Below are 20,784 nucleotides of genomic sequence, written 5' to 3'. Positions count from 1 at the left end.
TGCATGGGAAGACGCATCTTCACCCCTCCCCTTTTCACCATCTACAGACCACCGTGTAGAGCCTCCATTGGCCCCATTTCAAAATCATGTTACTTACTTGGCATCATCTAAGTTTTGCAACAGAGCCAATGGCAGCTCCATTGGTCTGAGAATATGAAATCACTGGGAAAATGATGCTATGTCCAGTGCTACTGCTTGGACAATGATCCTTGCATTAACAGAACACAATGGAGCTGGAGATGAATGCACTGATATTCAGTTGGATGCACTCCATCATCTCTCCCTCCGCACTGATGTCATTACATGTGCTAGCCAACGGGTTCTCTTCCCACCTGGCATTTCCCTCCCCAGCTCAATCACTCTGAAACTTGCAGAACCAATATTTGCCTAGCTTGCCCAAGAACAGAGAGGAAATGAGACATTATCAAACTACTTCCAGCAGTTCTAAGATGCTGCATCTGTTTTCATCCCAAAACAACAAAGAGATGGCTACATCAACCTGCATCAGCCAGCAGTGCTCAAACCCCATCTCCAGACTGGGCCATTAACACACGGAAGCATCAGAAAGGAAACTGACTCTGGTTGAACTATTCGCTCTTGATGCCCACAAGCTGGATGAGACACAGCTGCTGCTTAATCAGCACATCAGCAACTTTTATCAGAAATGGCAGCTAACAACACACAGGCGCCCCATCCTCCCACACACTGGAAAATATTCGGACTGGACATTTCATTTGCGCAAGCCTACCGAAGTGCCGAGAAGACAAATGAACAGGATTATACTGGTACACATGCACTTGTGAAAAAGGCTATTCTCTCTTTGCAGACTTTAACTATGGACCTAGTTCCCAGGCAGTTAGGGAAATGAGTGGGGACAGTCCTCATGCTCTTGCTCTCTCCCCCCCTCCTCGCTTTCAAAACTAATAATTTCCACTTGAGCAGAAAACTGTAGCTTTGCATCCTTTGAGTTCTTGTACAGGGAGCCCCTACAGGAGATCTTGGCATTACAAGAGAAAAAACAGGTCCTACCTGACATTCCACCAGGGCTCCTGTCCTTGCAACACACTATTCACTGCTCTGATCAGAGACCCTCAAATGCCTACAAGGAGAAGGATGCAAGACCACTTGATTGCAGACACCTGAGCAACACTTTAAAGGAAGGAAGGAAGGAGGGGGAGAAAAGACTGGATTTATACCCTGCCCTTCACTCAGAGTGGCTTACAATCTCCTTCCCTTCCTCTCCCCACAACAGACACCCTGTGAGGTAGGTGGGGCTGAGAGAGCTCCGAGAGAACAGCTGAGAGAACTGTGACTGACCCAGGGTCACCCAGCAGCTGCACGTGGAGGAGTGGGGAATCAAACCCAGTTCTTCCAGATTAGAGTCCATGCACTTAACCACTACAGCCAAACTGGGTCTGGGGGCACAGAGATATATCCTTTGTCAATGTATATCCCTTCCAGTTGGTGAAAGTGACATGGTCCCTGAACTACAGGATACAGTGAGTACCCTGGGTTGGCTAAACACATTGACTGCATGTTAACCATCTGAAAGTGTGTCATGACTGGTGGTTTCATCAGCAAGTGTTCATGATGCAGCTGAGGAGTTTCAAGGCCTCAAATAGCTCTGAACATTCCCTTCTTCTTTTTAAGTGTAAAGAATAGTGAGAACACACCAAACGGGTGTCTCCAATTATACAGTATAAGCAGATGTTCTCCATTACCCCATTGGTGCTTCGAAGGATTCAGTAATCACAACGTCCCTTAGAAAACACTGAAAACCATGAGCTCTGTGCTGAAGACATTACTGTGCGCTCTGATGTTAGCTCCACCGAGTGTGTTGAAAACACTTCTAGGCATTCCCTTACAGGAAGGTTGTCTGCGGCCTCATCAGAGAGAGGGCTCCTTCCCTCTTCTTCTCGTTTTTGCAAAAAGGATTTCATCCACTGGAAACCAGAGCCATTCCACCAGAGCAATTTGGGCTGGGGATCTCCAGCCCAGCAGCTCAAAAGAAAGAGCTAGTTAGGTGGTTTTGTTGTCTTGCCTGGGATGGATGGCAGGACATCTTTTAATCCTCAGTTCCAGAAGAGCTGGTTCCGAGGCCTCATCAAACATCTCAAAACATAAGAAGCAAGCTGCTAGGTTATTCTTTTTTCTTGGAATCCTGTTATCATACCCAAAGACCAGGGTTGCCAGACCCCGGTGGAGGCGGGGGTCCCCCTGCTGCCAGGCCCTACCCTCCCCAGCTGCCAATCAGCTGGCCGGCAGGGAAACTTACCAGTAGAAAGAAGAAGGCCTAGACCACGTTGCCATTGTCATACAGGAAGTGACATCACGCCAGCGACTTCCAGGCGATGCTCTGATATTTGGGCAAAAAATCAATGGTAGAAGCCAGCTTTACCATCGTTTTTGCCCAAATACCAGAGCGTCACCTATGATGTTGCTTCCTGTGCGGTGTAACAATGTGGCCTAGGCCTGCTGTTGAGTTAGGGCACTTCTTAATCCAAATTTTAAAAGTCTCCATTGAGGACACATACGGTGCAAACAGCTTTTATTTATCAAATTAAAACAAAAATGGAAATTCTTTTCTTGAAGCTCAAAACCTTTTTCTGACAACTCCCCTTTCCTTTAATACAGAGTTCATTCCTGCAGCTTATTCAAGACTGCTAGCATGCGGAACAAGCCCAGTCACTGTATGCTGAAGCCCCTGAGCCCTACAGAGGCAAGAAATTCCAAAAGATCCGTTACCCTCTTGTGCCTGACATTTGATTTATTTAGAACATTTTAGAGCGGCCTTTCTGCCCAATCAGGGTCCCCAAGGCTGTGAACATGGAAGCAATGCTTCTCGTCTTTTGTCTTAGTCATTTCCCCTCTTCGCACATCCAGTTCTGAACTAGGCGGCTATTAACTGCTCTGCCAGGACATTTCAGACCTGTGTGAGACGTAGCCCAGAGTGGTGTCTTTCCATAAATGTGCCCACAACTTGCTAGTCGTTTTTGTACATGTTTTAGAAGAGTTTCAGTGAATACCTAACATCTGTGCAATAACTGTCAACACATTATTCTATTATACAGCAAACACAACTGTAGAACAGGCAAAAAAAGCACACATGGGAAACAAACAAACACTCAGCCCGACATTTGGTCCATGGAGGGACTGGACTCTAACCCTATTATAAACCAAGTTCTCACAGCCTCCAAAGGCACAGGATTTTGGGCCACCATCTCTAATGAAGCGACAGATCACTGACATTGCTCTGAAAGGCATCCAGCCACCCTTTGATCTCTTTCACGGATTCAACTTCCTCCGGCTGTGGGAGAAATAGCCACCCGACGTGACTAGCCGGGCAGAGGCCCCCAAGGCTGCAGAAGGGCTGTAAGGGATAAAGAATACCGGGGAGCCCTGAAGTTCAGCAGTGAACACCAAGGCATTGTTGGGATCTGTCTCTCCTTGGACACGGCAGGGTCTGGGAGTGGATAAGGCAACAAGTTGCATCCTGGAGGCATCGTCCTCTTTCTGCTTGGAAGGCACTTCTCCTGCACAGTAAAAAGCAACAAGAGCAAAGAAGAGTATCACAGTGGTTATAATGATCAATTCGATCCAAATTCAGCTCTCTGTCTTGGCTGTGGTTTATCAGGATGCTGATTTACACTTTTGCAGCAAGAATCTGGCAGCCGCATTAACAACCAACACAGCGGGGTGAATTATCATTCCTTCCTACACCCCCCCCCCCCCCCCCAGTCCCAGGCCAGGAAATGCCTTCACAAGAAAAATGCCAGATTTGTTGGTTGCTTCTCACAGTGGCACCCGTGTGAACTGGACCTCTATATGCACCACAGGGTGCTCTGATAAATCATTGTGGGATACACTATACATTATTTTAAAATATTTATACCCCACTGTTTAGGAAAATCCCAGAGGGATTAACAACGCAAACAAGCATTGAAGATCATCAGGCTAATAAGGTCTAAACTCTTATTAGTGTTAGAAGGGTTGGCATTTGAGTTAGGTTCAGCCAAGCCACCTCTTTGGTTCCCAAATCAGGCAGATGACTAATGGCGTTCCTGATAATGCAAGAACCTATGTTGAACATCTATACCCTAAGAAAGGTGGCATTCTTGACACCTGTGCCATGTATCTTTAGGACCAATGTGACTATAACATCCAGAGCATTACTACGGGACAAGGTTCTTGTTTCACCACCCAACAGGATACATTGCAGACTGCTGGATGCCACTAGACTCCAGAGCCCCAGCACAACGGGATTTTGTATACTTGTTTGGTTATACAGGAAGACAGCTTTGTCATAAGCCCACAAGTACCACTGCATCTGTCGACAGGGGAGGCGGGCAATTCTGGAAGAGGCGTGGAGTTGCAGGCAAACAGTTCGTTTGCATCGAGGGCAATCTGACTCGGGTCTGTAGACTGCTGGGAATGAACGATGGAGATGTAAAACTCCTCCAGGGCCTGTGACAAGCAATCAGTTGCACTTCCAGGAGGTTCAGCTGTCTGCAATCAAACGGAACAGGGAAAGCAGCCTTGCTTACTGCATGAAGAAACCCAAGTCTGCAGGTCAAGGCACATTGCCATGGATTCCCCAAGACATTTACACCCGGTCTGTCTCCCAAATCATTAAAGGCTGATTGAAGTCTATGGGCCAAGGCCGCACTAAAACTCAGCTAAAAGAAGCCATTTCATGCAATACAAGATAATGAACATTTAGAAAGAATCTTAGCCGACCAGTACAAATATGCCAGCCCACCCACCCCTCATGTGCTAGAGGAAAACTAGGTCTAGCTAGCTATTTGCTGGAAGGAGTATCTGCCTGAGGTATGCAGCCCATTCCACTACAAAATGTCCACTTCAGCAGAATTTGCAGTGTTTTGGTTCATTTTGATTTCTCTCCCCTCCCTGCCCTATCGAAAGGACCGGGGTTAAAGGAGAGCGGGAGCATGAGACGGCTGGCATGGAACAGTGAGCAATGGCATTGGGGCAGGGCGCCGCCATGCAAGGGCAGACACCACATTCCCCAATAATGAGAAGCCCCCCTCAGAGGTCACCTGATGCTATCAACAGGTTTGGACTGATCCTGGAAGACACACAGGTTGCAGAGACTTCGAAGGATTTCATCAAACCACTTAAGTCAGTAAGTACATCTTGCAATATTTTGGCTGTGTTACTTTTAAATCAGGATGTTTTCTCAACGACGACACTGGGAAATATCTGAACGTCCACGTTCTGCCATAAACTGTTTACACTGTTTTCGAAAAGGGTAAAGCAGTAATGGCGGATAGACCATGAAAATAAGACAAGGAGCGATTTGGACAGTCAAGACAAGAATGAAGTTAGGGAGTATTGGGCTACGGGAGAGGGGCTCTCTCTGGGGAGGCGACTGGTTTGGTTCAGGTTTTTCTGTGTTTACTAGGAGAAGGCTGGCCATTTAACTCAACAGAGGAATTTCTCTGTGAGGCACGGCCCCAGAGGACCACTGGTGACCAGGAGCAAGCCCAGCAACTCTGCCAGTGCTTCAGGGGCCTCTGGACTCAGACCCTTCATCAGCAATTGCAGCTGGTGTCAGCTCACAAAATGTCTCCTCCCCATACTGCTGACAGGTTTTCTTTTTGGAGGGGCGGAGAAAGGTTGAGATAATGCCCACTGTTGGTGCTGCTGAGCTGAATGGCCCATGCAGTGCTGAAAGTTGTAGCACCACAGGGGCCACTCAGCTCCAGGGCCATTTACAATTCCCCGTCTACTCCTGGGTCTTTACTATTATCCTCATTTTCACTATAGGCCCAGAGCTACTTCCAGTCTCAGCTTCTGGGATAATAAAAGGGTAAAGCGTGCCGTTGAGTCGCAACCAAGCCAATGAAAAGAGCTATAAAATACAGGTTAGTGGATGTAACAGCACAAGGACTATAACATCACCAGTGGCCAGTAGCTCATTTCCCTTCCTTCCACAACAGCCACCTGTTGCTCCAGTTCTTGGCTATGCTGGGTCTCATTTCCCCCTTCGGTGATACAAGTTTGGCTGGGGAACACTGCAACGTCTGAGCATGAATTATCGCAGGTACTGTCTTCTTTTTCTTCTTCTCCCACAGACAAGAGAGGTATCCAGTCCTCATCCCAGATTTCTGTGCATAAATAGACAGGCTCCAGATATGGCATCTCCGGGACTGAACACGGGCTGGCTGTATCCTAGAAGACAAACCAAGGCAATGGTCCAGTGCTATTAACAAAAGGGAAATGGTAATATAAACTTCCGATAGCAGGGGGGGGGAATGCCCCACAAATTACAGTGCCATATTAGGGGTTACACTCCTCTAAGCCCAATGACTTCAGTGGAATTTAGCATATCATTCTGTTTAAGATAGCACTGTTACTTCCATAACCTACAAACAATGTTTAAATATTAACACCTACAAACAATGTTTAAATATTAACAGTGGTTCTCATTGACCCTCCGATGTTAACTTTTCAATAAATAAATAGAAAGAGTAATGTACAAAGCATTACCATAAAAATAGGTAACAATGACATTTCTCTCAATTCATGTTCATGGCTTCAACTGCTTTGTAAAGGAAGGACAGACATTTTGGGGAAGGGAGAGACAGAAGATAGATTCAAAATCTGCTTAGGATTCAGGACCTAAAGCGGCCGACATCATTCTTTGCACTGCCATTTTATCCACACAGCAACCCTGTGAGGTAGGTTAGGCCAAGAGGATGTGACTGGCCCAAGACCATCCAGTAAGCTTCACGGCAGAGAGGGGATTTGAACCTGGGTCTCCCATATCCTAGTCTGACACGACAGTACACTGGCAAAGGATGGGTCTTTAAATTGTGGAATTCATGCCAATGGATATAGTGGTGACCACAAGTACAGATGGCTTTAAAAGGGGATTAGGCAGATGCATGGAACAGAGGTCCATCAATAGCTACTAGCCATGGTGAACAAAGAGACCCTCTGAGTACCTGTTGTAGGGGGCAGCAACAGGGACCCATTTGTTGGCCCTCCAGGGCAACTGGTTGGCCACTGTATGGAAACAGGTTGCTGGAGCAGATGGGATCACTGGTCTGATCCAGCAAAGCTCTCAAGTTAACTAATTAAAGAATTAGGAAGAGATTTTATCGATCCACTTGTCCCTCTGCCTCTGTTAGTATGTTTTTGGTTTGCATTATAATGAGAAAGGCAATCTCACTATATTTTAGGTTTTCTGGGAATAATGATTAATGATTTATGTGAACATCATTCTGCAAAGTGCTGCAAGGGCTGGGTGTGGGGGGAAACAGCTAGGTCTCAACCACCAGATGAGCTCTGAGATACAGATGGGAAAGTGTAGCTTCATCTGCCCTATATGGGGTAGAATCACTGAGTCATGACAACACAAACACAGAGCAGTGATTCAGCTGCCCCACGAATGCCAGCTGCCAGCTTGAAGCTTCTTCTGCTCTGCTAGGCCCCTTGGATGATGTGGAACGATGTGAGGATCTAGGATTATATACGGTTTAGTTGTAAATATTCTTAATTTCTGCACCTTAGCTTGGGAAGTCTGTTCCTTTGGCACTAGTCTTGGATTCTCAGGAGAGTTTTTGCAGCGGTTTCTTGCTGGGCAGTCACCTGACTTCTTAGCAGAAACATCCAAGCAGCCATGCCCCAATGCCTGTCGCTCAGGTTTCGGGCATGCCCAATCCTCACTTTTCTCATCACACCTCTAGAAATAAGAACAGGCCTGTCAGTGTTCATTGGTTCAACGTAAACGCTTGACGGCACTTTGTGTGAGTTTGTCTTACAGCAATACCGACTCATTCAACCCCCAAATTTTCCAAGGTTACGCCAGGATCACCGCCAGAACCATGAGACGTACCCCATGAACCCAAAGAGAATCTCTCATTTTTTCTTGGCCCCTCACCCCCGCCCTGAAAACCTGTCTCAGCTTCAAAAGCAGTTTGCTGAGGCATGAGGGTCTGCTGTTCAAAAGGGGGGAGAAATTAAAACTTTCACCAGGCTAGTGCAAGCTAACACAGAAAAACATTAACTGAACAGGACTAAATAGAGAAAAGATGGGAATAATACACTGAAGAAGTATACAGAAGAGATGGCAGATTCCTTCCCAGAAGAATCTCTTCTTTTAAAAAAACATTTTATTCAAGTTTGTAACAGGAAATACAATATATAATAAATACAATTCAATATGTTAAAACTTTGTTCAAAGACTACAGGGCAATTAATGTGACATACAGGATACTGACTTGCCTGAGTTATTTCCCTACCCGGAAAGAATAAGTTGCGATGGCCTTGGGAGAGAAGGACTGGACTAAATTGATGTTATTAAATTGACTTGCCTGGGATATTTCCCTTCCCACAAAGAACAAGTTGGGAGAGATGGAAACCTTGTTGTATTGAGCTTCTGGCATTTCATTTATGTGCTATTTTTGTATATTTACATTTGTTATCTTACTTTTGGTATATGAATTTTGTAATTTATTGGGTTGAATAAAGATATTTTTAAATTAAAGAATTATATACAGGAATACAGAGAAAACATAAATCATGAATATGGCTCTTAAATCATTTTCACTTGGAATTACCTGTTGCTGTATTCAATAGTCTAATATAGGAAACCATATTGCGATAAAACTGGAATGGGAGGAGTGTGCCTCAATTGGAGACAGGTTGTCTATGATTTTTGCCATTACGTAATGGTCCTAGATTTTTCAATGCCAGAGAGACAGATTGTGCACCAATTTGTTTTTCCAGCAAATTGCTATAGCCGTTTTCACAGCTGACAATAGGATAGAGATTATTTCTTTAGTGGAATGAGGGCAAGAGTTATTTGACCAGCAATTTAAGAACAGATTTTCCAAGTATAAGGCTACAGTGTAGCCAGTAATGACATAGATTTGAGCACTATATCCCAGAAATTATTATTTTTGAGCAATATAGCCAGCAATGTATGTATGTGCCTGTTTCTCCACATTTTTTCCAGCACAATGCAGATAATGATGGGTTAGAGTAAGATAATTTGGGGGGCGTAAGATACCAATGAGTCAGAATTTTGAAAGTTTGGGGTTTTGTTGTGGCTATTTTAGAATCAAAAGGGGATGAGTTCCAAATTTTAAGCCATATATCATCAGCGAGAGCATTATTACAGGCTCTGTGCCACAAAGTCTGATAGGATAAAGGTTTTTCACTATTTAAGTTGCAAAGGATTTTGTATAAAGCTGAGATCAGGTGTTTGTGTTCTTTTTTTTTAGTTGATGTTGGCCTGAAGTACTCTTTCAAAGTCTGTTAATGGAGTGGATAGTAATGTAGGAAGGTTAATTAATTTTAGAGCAAAGGTGATTGATTTTAAAGTATTGGAACCAATTTAGACTCTAAAGTGGATTTATTGGAAAGAGTTTTATTGGAGGAGACATCTACCAAGGTTGTAAGATTTGCTTGTTTCCATGTTTCAAAAGCTGAAATGTTTAATACTGGTGCAAACTATTTATGGTTTAAAAATGGAGTAAATTTAGAGACCCAGAAGAATCTTTTGAAGAGGAGTGTACAATTTCTGAAAGTGAAGTGAAGGCTGTACTGAGAGCAACTGGGAGAAACAAATCACCAGGAGCAGATATTAGTGGAGCAATTTCAGGCCACAGAAACTGAGTCCATCAAAATCTTAACAAGAATATGCCAACAAATATGGAAAACAAAACAATGGCCCACAGACTAGAAATGCTCAGTTATTGCATTCCAATTCCAAAAAAAAGAGACAACAAAGACTGCAGCAACTATCAGACCATCATATTAATTTCTCATGCAAGTAAAGTGATGCTCAAAATCTTACAATAAAGTCTGTTACCATATATGGAACAAGAAACTCCAGATATTAGAGCTGGATTCAGAAAAGGAAGAGGCACTAGAAATCATATTGCAAATTTACATTGGTTACTGGAACATACAAGAGAATTTCAGAAGAAAGTCAGCTTGTGTTTCATAGATTATTGCAAAGCTTTTGATTGCATAGATCATGATAAGCTGTGGCTGGTTTTAAAATGAATGGGTGTGGCATAGTATCTGATTATTTTCATGCACAACCTATACTCTGGACAAGAGGTTACCATAAGGACAGAATATGGAGAAAGAATGGTTTCCAACTGGCAAAGGCATCAGACAAGGATATATTTTATCTCCCTGTCCCTTCAATCAATATTCAGAATATATCATAAGGAAAGCTGGATTAGATTTAGATGAAGGTGGAGTGAAAATTGGTGGAAGGAACATTAACAATCTGAAATAAACAGATAACACCACATTACTGGCAGAAAACAGTGAAAACATGAAATGATTGCTGATTAAGGTTAAAGCAGAAAGTGCCAAGCAGAATTGCAGCTGTACATCAAAAAGACAGAAGTAATGACAACTGGGGAATCACACAACTTTAACGTTGACAGTGAAGAAATTGAAATTGTTCAAGATTTTCTATTCCTTGGCTCCATCATCAACAGAAAGGGAATAAGAACATAAGAGAAGCCATGTTGGATCAGGCCAATGGCCCATCCAGTCCAACACTCTGTGGTCAAAACCCAGGGGCCATCAGGAGGTCCACCAGCGGGGCCAGAACTCCAGAAGCACTCCCACTGTTGCCCCCCAAGCACCAAGAATACAGAGCATCACTGCCCTGAGACTGGGAATGGTAGCCATGAAGGAGCTAGAAAAGATTCTTAAGTGTGAGGATGTGTTGCTGGCGACCAAGATCAAGGTAATTCATACCACACTATTCCCCATTACTGTGTATGAGAGTAAAAGTTGAACAATGAAGAAAGCTGACAGGAAGAAAGGTGACTCATTTGAAGTGTGGGGTTGGAGGACAGTTTTGCGGATACTGTGGACCACCAAAAGGACAAATCAGTGGGCTCTAGATCAAATCAAGCCTGAACTCTCCTTAGAAGCTACAATGACTAAACAGAGGCTATTATTCTTTGGTCACATTATAAGAAGACAAGTCACTGGAAAAGACAATAATACTAGGAAAAGTTGAAGGCAGCAGGAAAAAAGGAAGACCCAACATGAGATGGATTGGCTCAATCAAGGAAACTATGGCCCTCAGTTTGCAAGACCTGAGAAAGGCTGTTAACAAAAGGATGTTTTGGAGGTCATTAATTCATAGGGTTGCCATAAGTCAGGAACAACTTGACGGTGCTTACAACACACACACAGTGTACGCTCCTTCTTTTTTTAAAAAAAATCTCTTTTTATTGTTTTGTAAAAGGCGTTACATATAACACAAACATATCGGTCCTAGATTTCAACATGTAACATCTAAGAAAGTTACTAACAGTTTGACATCTATCCACACACCATACAGCACTATTGCAATACTGTGAGTTTACCATCTCTACTCTATAAATATAACCATTTATGGTAAATCTGCTTAGCCGGGAGTATATCATTCGTCACCATATAATCTAACACTGGGGCCCAAATCCAAACAAATTTAGTGTAAGTGGGGGTATTGCTATTATTTGCTCTCTTCAAGGAATCCGTAATTTTCGCCATTATAAACTGATCCCAGACTTTCTCTTGCCACGCTGAGACTAGTGTACGCTCCTTCCATGATCCTAAGCAGCTCTATGAATGTCAGCTAATATTTAGCCTAAAAAACAAGTCCACATAATATTTTTTTGAGAACCAACCAAAATGACACAAAATAGCATGCAGGCTTTCACGTTCATCAAAATTCAATACCAGGCTAGAATAAAATCCACTCAAATAAAATAAAATCAAGGAGGGGGGGGGACACACAAATATCTCAGAGCATGAATTTCAGACCTGGTCTTCTCAACATCCTGTGTAAAATGCTGAGCCAAAATATAGATTTAAAACAGTGCTAGTGTGTGGGTTGCATCACTGGCATTCTCGGACCAAGTAATTAAAAATTCCTCCTATTATTATGCAGACTTCTTGTTTTTGGCTTTTGCTTTCAATCAATACAGCTGCCTACAACTTCTAGATAATATTTATGGCATACAAGGAAATGAAATATTTGAGGATAGGTTATTACCTTAGTCACAAATGAACCACAAATTAGATTCCAAAAAGTAATCCCATGCTTACGATAAGGATATATTATTGTTTACACAAAAGTTAGTGTGCGAGGGGTTTTAAATAAAAGGTTACAGGCCTGCCCCCAAGCTGAATGAAAGGATTGGTAAACAAGTGTGATAGTTAATTAAGCTGCATGAGCCAGACTAAGGAATCAGGAATACTGATAACTTGGACTTCCAACATCCTGGGTGAGTTCAGATGTGCCATCTGATCTGGTGTCGTGACAGTTCAGCAACAGATTTTATATGCACAATCACACAGTCAACATCTGCTTCCTGTTCCCAGCTGTTGGTTTCCTGCTCAAAACCCCTTTAACCCGGAGCATTTTGTTACCAGGTCCCAAAGTGGTGTTTTCTCAGCTCTCCCGTTTAAAGCTGCAGTTTCCCCTGTGTGATCGCTCCTGTGGTGCTAAGCCACTTCCAATTATTTAAACCCCCTCCCCACTCGAAAGCCCAAGTCTTTCGCTTTTCAGCTGCCATTTTTTTGTGCATCAGTGGTATGCGCATAAGCGGAGCTCCGCTCCAGCGTTTTTAAAACCAACATTTAAACAGTCACTAGTTTTGGGCTCGAGATCCCAAAGAGACCAGTTTCGGGCGAAAAATTTAAAGGGAAGTCTTCTGTCAAAGCGGTAAAATCACGGTGCTCTGCGCAACTGTCAAGCGAAATCGATGATTTGCCCTAGTGGCTCTGTACATGTGCGAGGATAATTTTTTTCATTTCCACGGATGAACAGTTATGCACATGCGCAAACTGAGGGGGGGGGGAACCCAACACATGCTCCCGTGTGATCGCAATTGTCCAGAGTAAAAATAATCGTGTCAGAACCGGACCAGTTTAAACCGCTCTCAGCACGCCGTCTGAACGCACCCTCTGAACGCCTTGATAAAGCTCATGATGGCAAGAACAAGCAGAGTCAAGAACTATCAGAAACCACACAATGTAAGCAGTGCCTTGCTGGATCAGATCATGGTCCACCTAACTGCACATTATGTCTTCAATAGGACACGGAGACTTCCCTCAACTTGACCCTAGCATCTGGAATTAAGGAAGACTGAAGGAGGGGGTGGAAAAGGTACCTTATATGCTTTGAGACAGGGGAGAAAGGAACGGTGACTGGCTTAGTACATGAAAAGTACTAGGGTGTGGCTCTCCAGAAAGGAACAACCAGTCTCTTCAGAAGTGAACAAACAAATTGTGCTTGGGAACATGGAATGTAATTGTAGTATGGGGGCTACAGGTCACAAGACCAACACAACAACTTGGAACTCTGGCACAAATTATACAGGTGAGCCAAGCACTTTGTGTACATTTCCTGAGTGCCCCCACAGAGAACATCTCCATGTTGGGCAGGCCTCTTGTGCAATGCAAATCATACACATGACTGGACTACACCCCACCAGCATCACTTCTACATTGTCTAGATTTAACTTCAGTTTGTTTATTCTCATTCTCATAAGCACAGTTCCATATGCTGTTTTAGAACCAAGGCAACTGTACCAGAATGTTTAGTCAGAGAAATGCAGAGCTGAGTGTCATTAGCAGACTGTTGACAACAACCTCAAAGCCTTGGAAGATCTCACTCAATGGACTCTAGATGCTCAACACTTGTCATAAGATCGAACCCTGTGGTATACCACAAGAAAGCTCCCAAAAGAAGCCAAGTTAGTATCACCAAGGATGGACACTTTAGCACAGGACCCTCCCAGCTTGGTGTCGTGGTTAAGAGCGGCAGAGTCTAATTTGGAAAACTGGGTTTGATTCCCCACTCCGTCACATGAAGCCAACTGGATGACCTCGGGTCAGTCACAGCTCTCTCAGAGCTCTCTCAGCCCCACCTACCTCACAGGGTGTCTGTTGTGGGAAGAGGAGGGAAAGCAATTGTAAGCCACTCGAGACTCCTTCGGGTAGTGAAAAGTGGGGTATAAAAACCAACTCCTCTTCTTCCCTTCCCCCCCAAAAAACATGACTAGTGATGATAAAGCGAGTCCAAACAGTCCAACTAGTTACGAATATTTCAGCATGCTCCTTTACACAGCAGCCAATATGTAGCTTCTGGGGAAGCACAGAAGAAGGGCCATGAGGTCTCCCCTGCTGTGACTCCCATGTAACTGGCATCCCAAGCTATGCTACCTATGAACACAGAGGTTCTATTTGGCTATCAAAGCAAACACCTGCTGCTAAGACCTACCTTGCATGAATTTGCCAAGTCCCCTCGATCATATCTTGTGGCAGGGAACTCCTTACGTGTTGTGGAAAGAAATCATTCCTATCTGTCCTGAACCTATCAGCCATCTATTTAATTGGGCTCTCCCTAATTCTAATAATATGGGAGATATATAATAACTTTTGACCATACCATTGCAAAATATTATAAAACTCCATGTCTTGTTCTCCTCTGTCTTTTGTTCGAAATCAGAAGAGGACCAAACACTTCAGCGTTTCCCCCATTTATTTACATACTGCAAAACTTGAGTTCTCTACTATAAGTTGGTTAGAAGGGTAAAGAGTTAGGCAATAAAGTGGACGGGGCAAAAAAAAAATAATCATCCACAAAACACACCTGGAAATGGACTTCATTTTTGCAAGGTTCTGAAGAGGGTGTTCCTGGAGGGCCCTGAAGAAACAGGGAAGCATCTGCCTTTTCCAAACCAACCTTTGGCTCTGGACTGGGCTTCAGATATAAAGAGGAAGGATTCAACTCTCTGAAGCCCTGTTAGACAGAAACAAGGACAGTTAAGGAACTATTTTACGCTTGTCAAGAATAAACTCTGAATGACATTTCAAGACAATAAAAATCTGCTTCAGGACAGAGACCAGTTATAATGATCAAACGTCTTTCATTTCACAGGTTCTCATAAAAATGCTATTACCGACATTTCATTAAATGGCTGAAATCTATAATGAAAGTGTCAAGACGGAGAGAATTCCTAACAATTCTGGCTCAAAAGTCTCTATATAAAAGCATCTGCATTAAATCCGTGGCCTTCAAAATTGATAGGCAGACTGGACTAGAGAGATGAGGCAAACCACTGGTCTCTCTCTGACTCCTTCCCACTGTGTGGTACCACAGTCCACTGATGTTTTCTGCAACGAGCACAAGGGAGTGTATATGGACATGCCACCAAACACTCGGGCCACCAAAAATAAACAAACTGGGGAAGTCGTTACCAAATGCGTAATAAGTCTTATTCAACGTGATACTACTATAGACAATATTTATACAAACTCTTAATAATTACAAGTATCCTCAGATATACAACAATAGCAAAGAATAACAAATAGATACAAAAAATAACGAAAAGTCCGGCTTTCAGCTTCGTTTCGCGGGACAACTTCATCAGATGTGATTATCCAAATATGTACTTGTTTTCTATGTGCAATACGCAGAGTATTTGCTATGTAGCATGTGCAATATGCAGAGTATTTGCTATGTACCGGTAGTTGCAAACTGGGACTAGCCCTTGTAATCCATATAGTTTAACAATATTGCTAAGTGGGCATAACTCCGTGACGAAATGCTTCAAGCAACAAAATTGCAAAAATGAGAGACAATGCTAACTGGGGTGTAGTCACAGAATTTTAAAGAACTACATGCAGACACACATGCTGGTTTGTATCAAAAGCAGGTTTCACATTAAACAGGGTTATTTTAAAAAGAGATAATGTAACTAATTTTAAAACAGCAAAAAAGGTGATCTAAGGTTGGTTTGTTTTTTTAACTAATTCATTCATCCCATAAACAAATAATCCTGTTGTTTCACAGATTTTGGGACAGGGCTCTTTCAGAAACAAAGGTAACTATTCACATGCTCCTTTTTAACCTTCCACTCAGGAAGCTTAAGATTTAGGGTGTGCCATCAGCCTATCAAACTTCTTTGGTTTGGTTCAGTGGGGAAAGTTGTTTTTCCCATGGCTTAGCAAGATTCACTACAAAGCAGTCTGAGACTGTCATGCCCTATTTATATTAATACTAATCTCTTGGGCAGCAGCCCTAATAGCCCAGACTAGACTGATCTCATCAGAAATTGGAATTTAAGCATGGTTGGTACTTGGATGGGAGACCACCAAGGAAGACAGAGGCTCCTATGAAAAGGAACACGATAGCAAAACCACCTCTGTTCATCTCCTGTCTTGAAAACCTCATAAGGTGGAACTTCACGGCGTCATCATGAGTTGGTTTTGATTCAATGCCACACTTTACTTATAACCTGTACGATCACCCCTCACAGAAGTAGCCTTCTCTACAGTAATTTGTCCTCCCTTCACCTTGGAAGGAATGTTCTGTCTGCAGAAGACTGCATGGCCTCCTAATCTCAATACATCGTGAAAGTAGATATCTTCATCAGAGCTGGTGTCACAAAGGAACAGATGAAGGACGCCATCTATGTATTCATCCACCACTCCCACCAGCAGCTTTAATTCACACAGCCTTTGGAATTCAAGTATGGCATCAGAAGTCCAATCGCCCTTGAGCGAAGAAAGGATAAGCACAAAGTCAAGCAAAATAAATTTCAGAGAACCGGAAGAGACATCAATCATCGGTTTATACAGAGGGCACCATTATAGCACGGACAACACAGCCCACAGTGTAGATTCCTTGTGGTATAGGAGGCAGGCTGGCATGGTGATTGGCGTGTTGGACTAGAATTGTAGCATCCAGGCTCAAATCGCCACTCAGCCATGAGGCTAACTGGGCAACCTTGGGGGGAAATTTAGAGTCCACTGGCACCTCTAAGACCAACAAAGAGTCTCAGATTTATTTTGACATATTTATTGCTTTACAACTGTTGATCTTATAACCTCAGCTTGTTATTTAATTCAGCTTTTGCATAGCTTAAAACATCTTCATCATGTTACATGTTCATTTGCTGTTCAGCCCGTCTATAAGTTTGAACCTTACCTCCCATTCCACTGTATTTGGAAAAGTGTGCTTTGCACATGAAAGCTCATACCTTGAATCAGGGCTTTTCTTGTAGAAAAAGTCCAGCAGGAACTCATTAGGATAATAGGCCACACCCAACAGCAGGAACTCATTCGCATATTAGGCCACACCTCTGACATCACAACTCATTGGCACATTAGACCACACCCCCACGTTACCAGAAGTGTGGTCATCCAGCCACACCCACCTTTTGCTTCTTATTCTGTTTACCTTGTTTGTTGTCAAAACCCAGGGCTTTTTTGTAGCAGGAACTCCTTTGCACGTTAGGCCACACACCCCTAATGTAGCCAATCCTAATGAGTTTCTGCTGTTGGGTGTGGCCTATTATGCTAAAGAGTTCCTGCTGGGCGTGGCCAACTTGGGAGCCAGCCGGAACTCCGTTCCCGTGCGTTCCTGCCCAAAAATAGCCCTGCCTTGAATAAACCTTTGTTGGTCTTAAAGGTGCCCCACTGGACTCTAAATTTGTTCTACTGCTTCAGACCAAAATGGCTGACTACCTGGGCAACCTTGGGCCAGTTTTGCTTTCTCAGTATTACCTGCCTCACAGGATTATTGAGAAGATAAATCTGGGTGATGAGGGAACCACGTATGTTACCCTAAGCTCCTTGAGTAAAGGGTATAATAAAAGCTCTATCTTATTAAGCACAAATATAGATTACTGATGCATGTTCATCACTTGCACATGTGAACAAGCCATAACCCTATCCAGTGAAATTTCTATCACTTCATATTCCCAAATGCAATGCTTTTCAATTCATACAATTACGAATTATTAAGTCCAGAACAGTTCAGCAATATACATGCACTGGTGTATCAGCTTCAAAATAACTTAGGAGCGTCACAAGTAGCTTTTCATATAAACAGCTAACTCCTTACAAATAAAAATCTGGATATTAGGGCTCCTTCACTTCGAGGAAATAAGACTGCAAATTCTATTTCAAACTCTGATGACACATACCATCAGGTTTGAGTAGAGCTGGAAGGAACTGTAAGTGGACATTTCAGAGTAAAAACTCATAGCTATTCTTCTGTTCATAAACTACATAAAAAGTTTATGCCGAGAGGCAGTCTCAGTGCATGCCCCACAATTAAACAGTATTGGCTGAATTTTCATGCGCTTAACAGTCATTCTCTTTGTGTGTATGAATATGTATGTGTATGAGAGATCTGCTTTTATGTTGTCCCGAAGGCAAGCCTCCCCAGGGATGGCCGCCACCGCTCGGGACTCCGATGCCCCCGACCCCCCATTTCCCGACCCCCATGGCACTCACAGGAAGGCAGGGGCGACCGACCCCGATGTCGCAGAGTCCCCCAAGCCCTGACGGGATGCCAACGGATCTTCAGGACAATGCCACCCCAGACGAGCTACAGGCCAGGGGGAAGGAAGCCCCCGGAGGAAAAGAGGGAACTGTGCTAGGCCACTGGCCCGGCGCAAGAGCCTGCCCACGGCTCAGAGCAGCTTGGGGAGGGAGAAATACAGAGTCTGCACAACTGTCGGGCCGAGAGCGAGCGAGCAGGGAAGACGCCACACCCACGGCTCAGCGTCCCGGCATAAGAGGAGGGGTCGGGGCCCGGGGGAGGGGTGGAGGTTGGAGCACAAGGGGAGACAGGTGACATGAAGAGGGAATAAAAGAGGACCAAAAGCAGAGGCCGAGGAGGATGAGGCACAGGCGACGTGAGAGCGGACAAGCAGAGAGAGAGTGCATTGTCTGACCTGCCAAGGGAGAGCAGAGGGTGGTGACGTAACCTCCTCCTCTCCCGCAAGTCTGAGGCCTCTGCGGTTCCTCAGGGAGGTGGGGCACGGTGGCTGACAGCCAACAGCTAGTAGGATCGAGCAACATCAACAAGGGATTGTCAAGCTCGTGTGACAGTTGTTACTGTCTTACAATTGCTTGGGATTACTACACACTGAATATTTACATACCTTTGCAGGTGTCATCTGGGCCAAGCAACAAGGTACAGCCTGGGCAGGAAGATCTGCATAGCAGTCCCTGCCATAAGAGCAAAGTAATAAAACTTAGAAACTGGGAGGCGACAACATCAGGAATCCTATTTGGTCTCCTGACTGGGCATTCCAGCAGGAAGCTTTTTCATATCTGGTTATTTACTTGTTTAAAAAGGCAACACTGCAAGCATAGAAATTACCACCAGTTCTCAAAAAACAACTATCGGCACAAGCAGTTCAAAGTCAGCTCTTACTGGCTGTATCAGGCCCAGGTGTCTCGTATCGATTTTATATGGGACAATGAGCCAAAAGTCAACATTTGAAGCTCATACAGGGAAACAGAGTGGAAACCAGGTGTCCCCAACCTTGTTCTGCCTGCAGGCACTTTTGGAATTTGAGATCAAGAAAAGGTAATGGGGGCCACTACAAAATGACTGCCCTGGGAAGCTTGGCCAATCACAAAATGGCTACTAGAGGCACATTTCCCTTACAAAATCAATATATGCTGCTGCAGCCAACAATGCTTTTGCCCCTCCTCTCTCTCCCTCTCTCTTTTACTTCTTCTCTGTCTGGGCCAAACATGACACTCTAGAAAACAAGACCCCATTATGATCCTGTGTCGTGCACGTGTCTACACAGCGATCCTATCATTTCTCATGCCACTACCTGACAGAGCTGACTGATTGTTATTGTGCCTGGGAAGGCAAGGAAGCAAGCAAACAGGCCTCATGTTGGGGATCACTGATCTAAGCAGTCAACTGTTTTATCACACAGGCGGAGCAGACAGCATGGTCTAAGTGAGGAGGCTAGGGCTTGCTCTGCTGGACCCCCAAGCCCAGCCTCCAAAGCGATCCTATCATTGCTCATGCCACTACCTGACAGAGCTGACTGATTGTTATTGTGCCTGGGAAGGCAAGGAAGCAAGCAAACAGGCGTCAGGTTGGGGATCACTGGCCTAAACAGTCAACTATTTCATCACACGGGCGAAGCAGACAGCCCATGCTAAAATTTCTCCTTACACATGCTAAAATTCTCCTTACTGCCAGGTTACTTCAGAGTGAGAGCACTGAGCCATGGGTATTGAGGTTCTCCACAGAGGCTCAGCAAAACACACACATATTAGATGAAGATACTCCAATTCTGCCACAAATTTTCAAAATAATCCACATCAGGAAAAAAGTAAATTAATCAAGAAACATTGTGAAATTCAACTGTATTTCCTTCAGATGTAGAAAAAAACAGGGAGGGGAACAAAAATATAACCCCAAAGAAATGAATTAAGAACCAAAAAGGTTTATTGGATACAAAATAAGGGGCCCAATATTTATTTCAATCAGTATAAAACATCAATATACAAATGTGTGACGGTTCCACACTGGTGGAATGAGCTCCCAGATAACATCAGGGCCCTGCGGGATCTTTTACAGTTCCACAGGGCCTGTAAAACAGAGCTCTTCCACCAGGCCTTTGATTAGGAGCCGCCACTGATGAATGTGCCACCGGAACACGCTATGGCCCGTACGAAAAAACAGTAGATATTGCCTCCGTCTATGGGATTGTATGTGGAGCTGCGGTGGCTCAAGTGGTTAAGACGCTGAACTGCAGGCTGTGGAAGGTCAGTAGTTCAGCAGTTCAAGACCCAAGTTGCCACATGACGGAGTGAGCTCCCGTCTCTAGTTCCAGCTCCTGCCAACCTAGCAGTTCGAAAGCAAGACATTGCAAGTAGATAAATAGGTACCACTTCAGTGGGAAGGTAACAGCGTTCCGTGCGCCTTGGTGTTTAGTCATGCCGGCCACATGACCACGGAAA

At 44.0% G+C, this 20,784-nt stretch overlaps 1 protein-coding gene across 1 annotated transcript in view; it reads right to left on the bottom strand.

Annotated features, from left to right (window-relative positions):
• Positions 1-3,285: 3,285 nt before the first annotated feature.
• The window catches only part of TDRD5 (tudor domain containing 5), a 43,707-nt gene continuing 26,208 nt past the window's right edge, over positions 3,286-20,784 (bottom strand). Inside the window, 6 exon segments of the mRNA XM_015426674.1 lie at positions 3,286-3,533; positions 4,320-4,506; positions 5,965-6,192; positions 14,648-14,797; positions 16,354-16,554; positions 18,954-19,020. Coding sequence (XP_015282160.1) covers positions 3,286-3,533; positions 4,320-4,506; positions 5,965-6,192; positions 14,648-14,797; positions 16,354-16,554; positions 18,954-19,020 — 1,081 coding nt within the window.

The sequence above is a fragment of the Gekko japonicus genome, unplaced genomic scaffold (assembly GCF_001447785.1).
Source record: "Gekko japonicus isolate JY-2015 unplaced genomic scaffold, Gekko_japonicus_V1.1 scaffold2396, whole genome shotgun sequence".
Taxonomy (NCBI): Eukaryota; Metazoa; Chordata; class Lepidosauria; order Squamata; family Gekkonidae; genus Gekko; species Gekko japonicus.
Note: the sequence above shows the minus strand (reverse complement) of the source record. Positions and strands in the feature narration are given on the sequence as shown.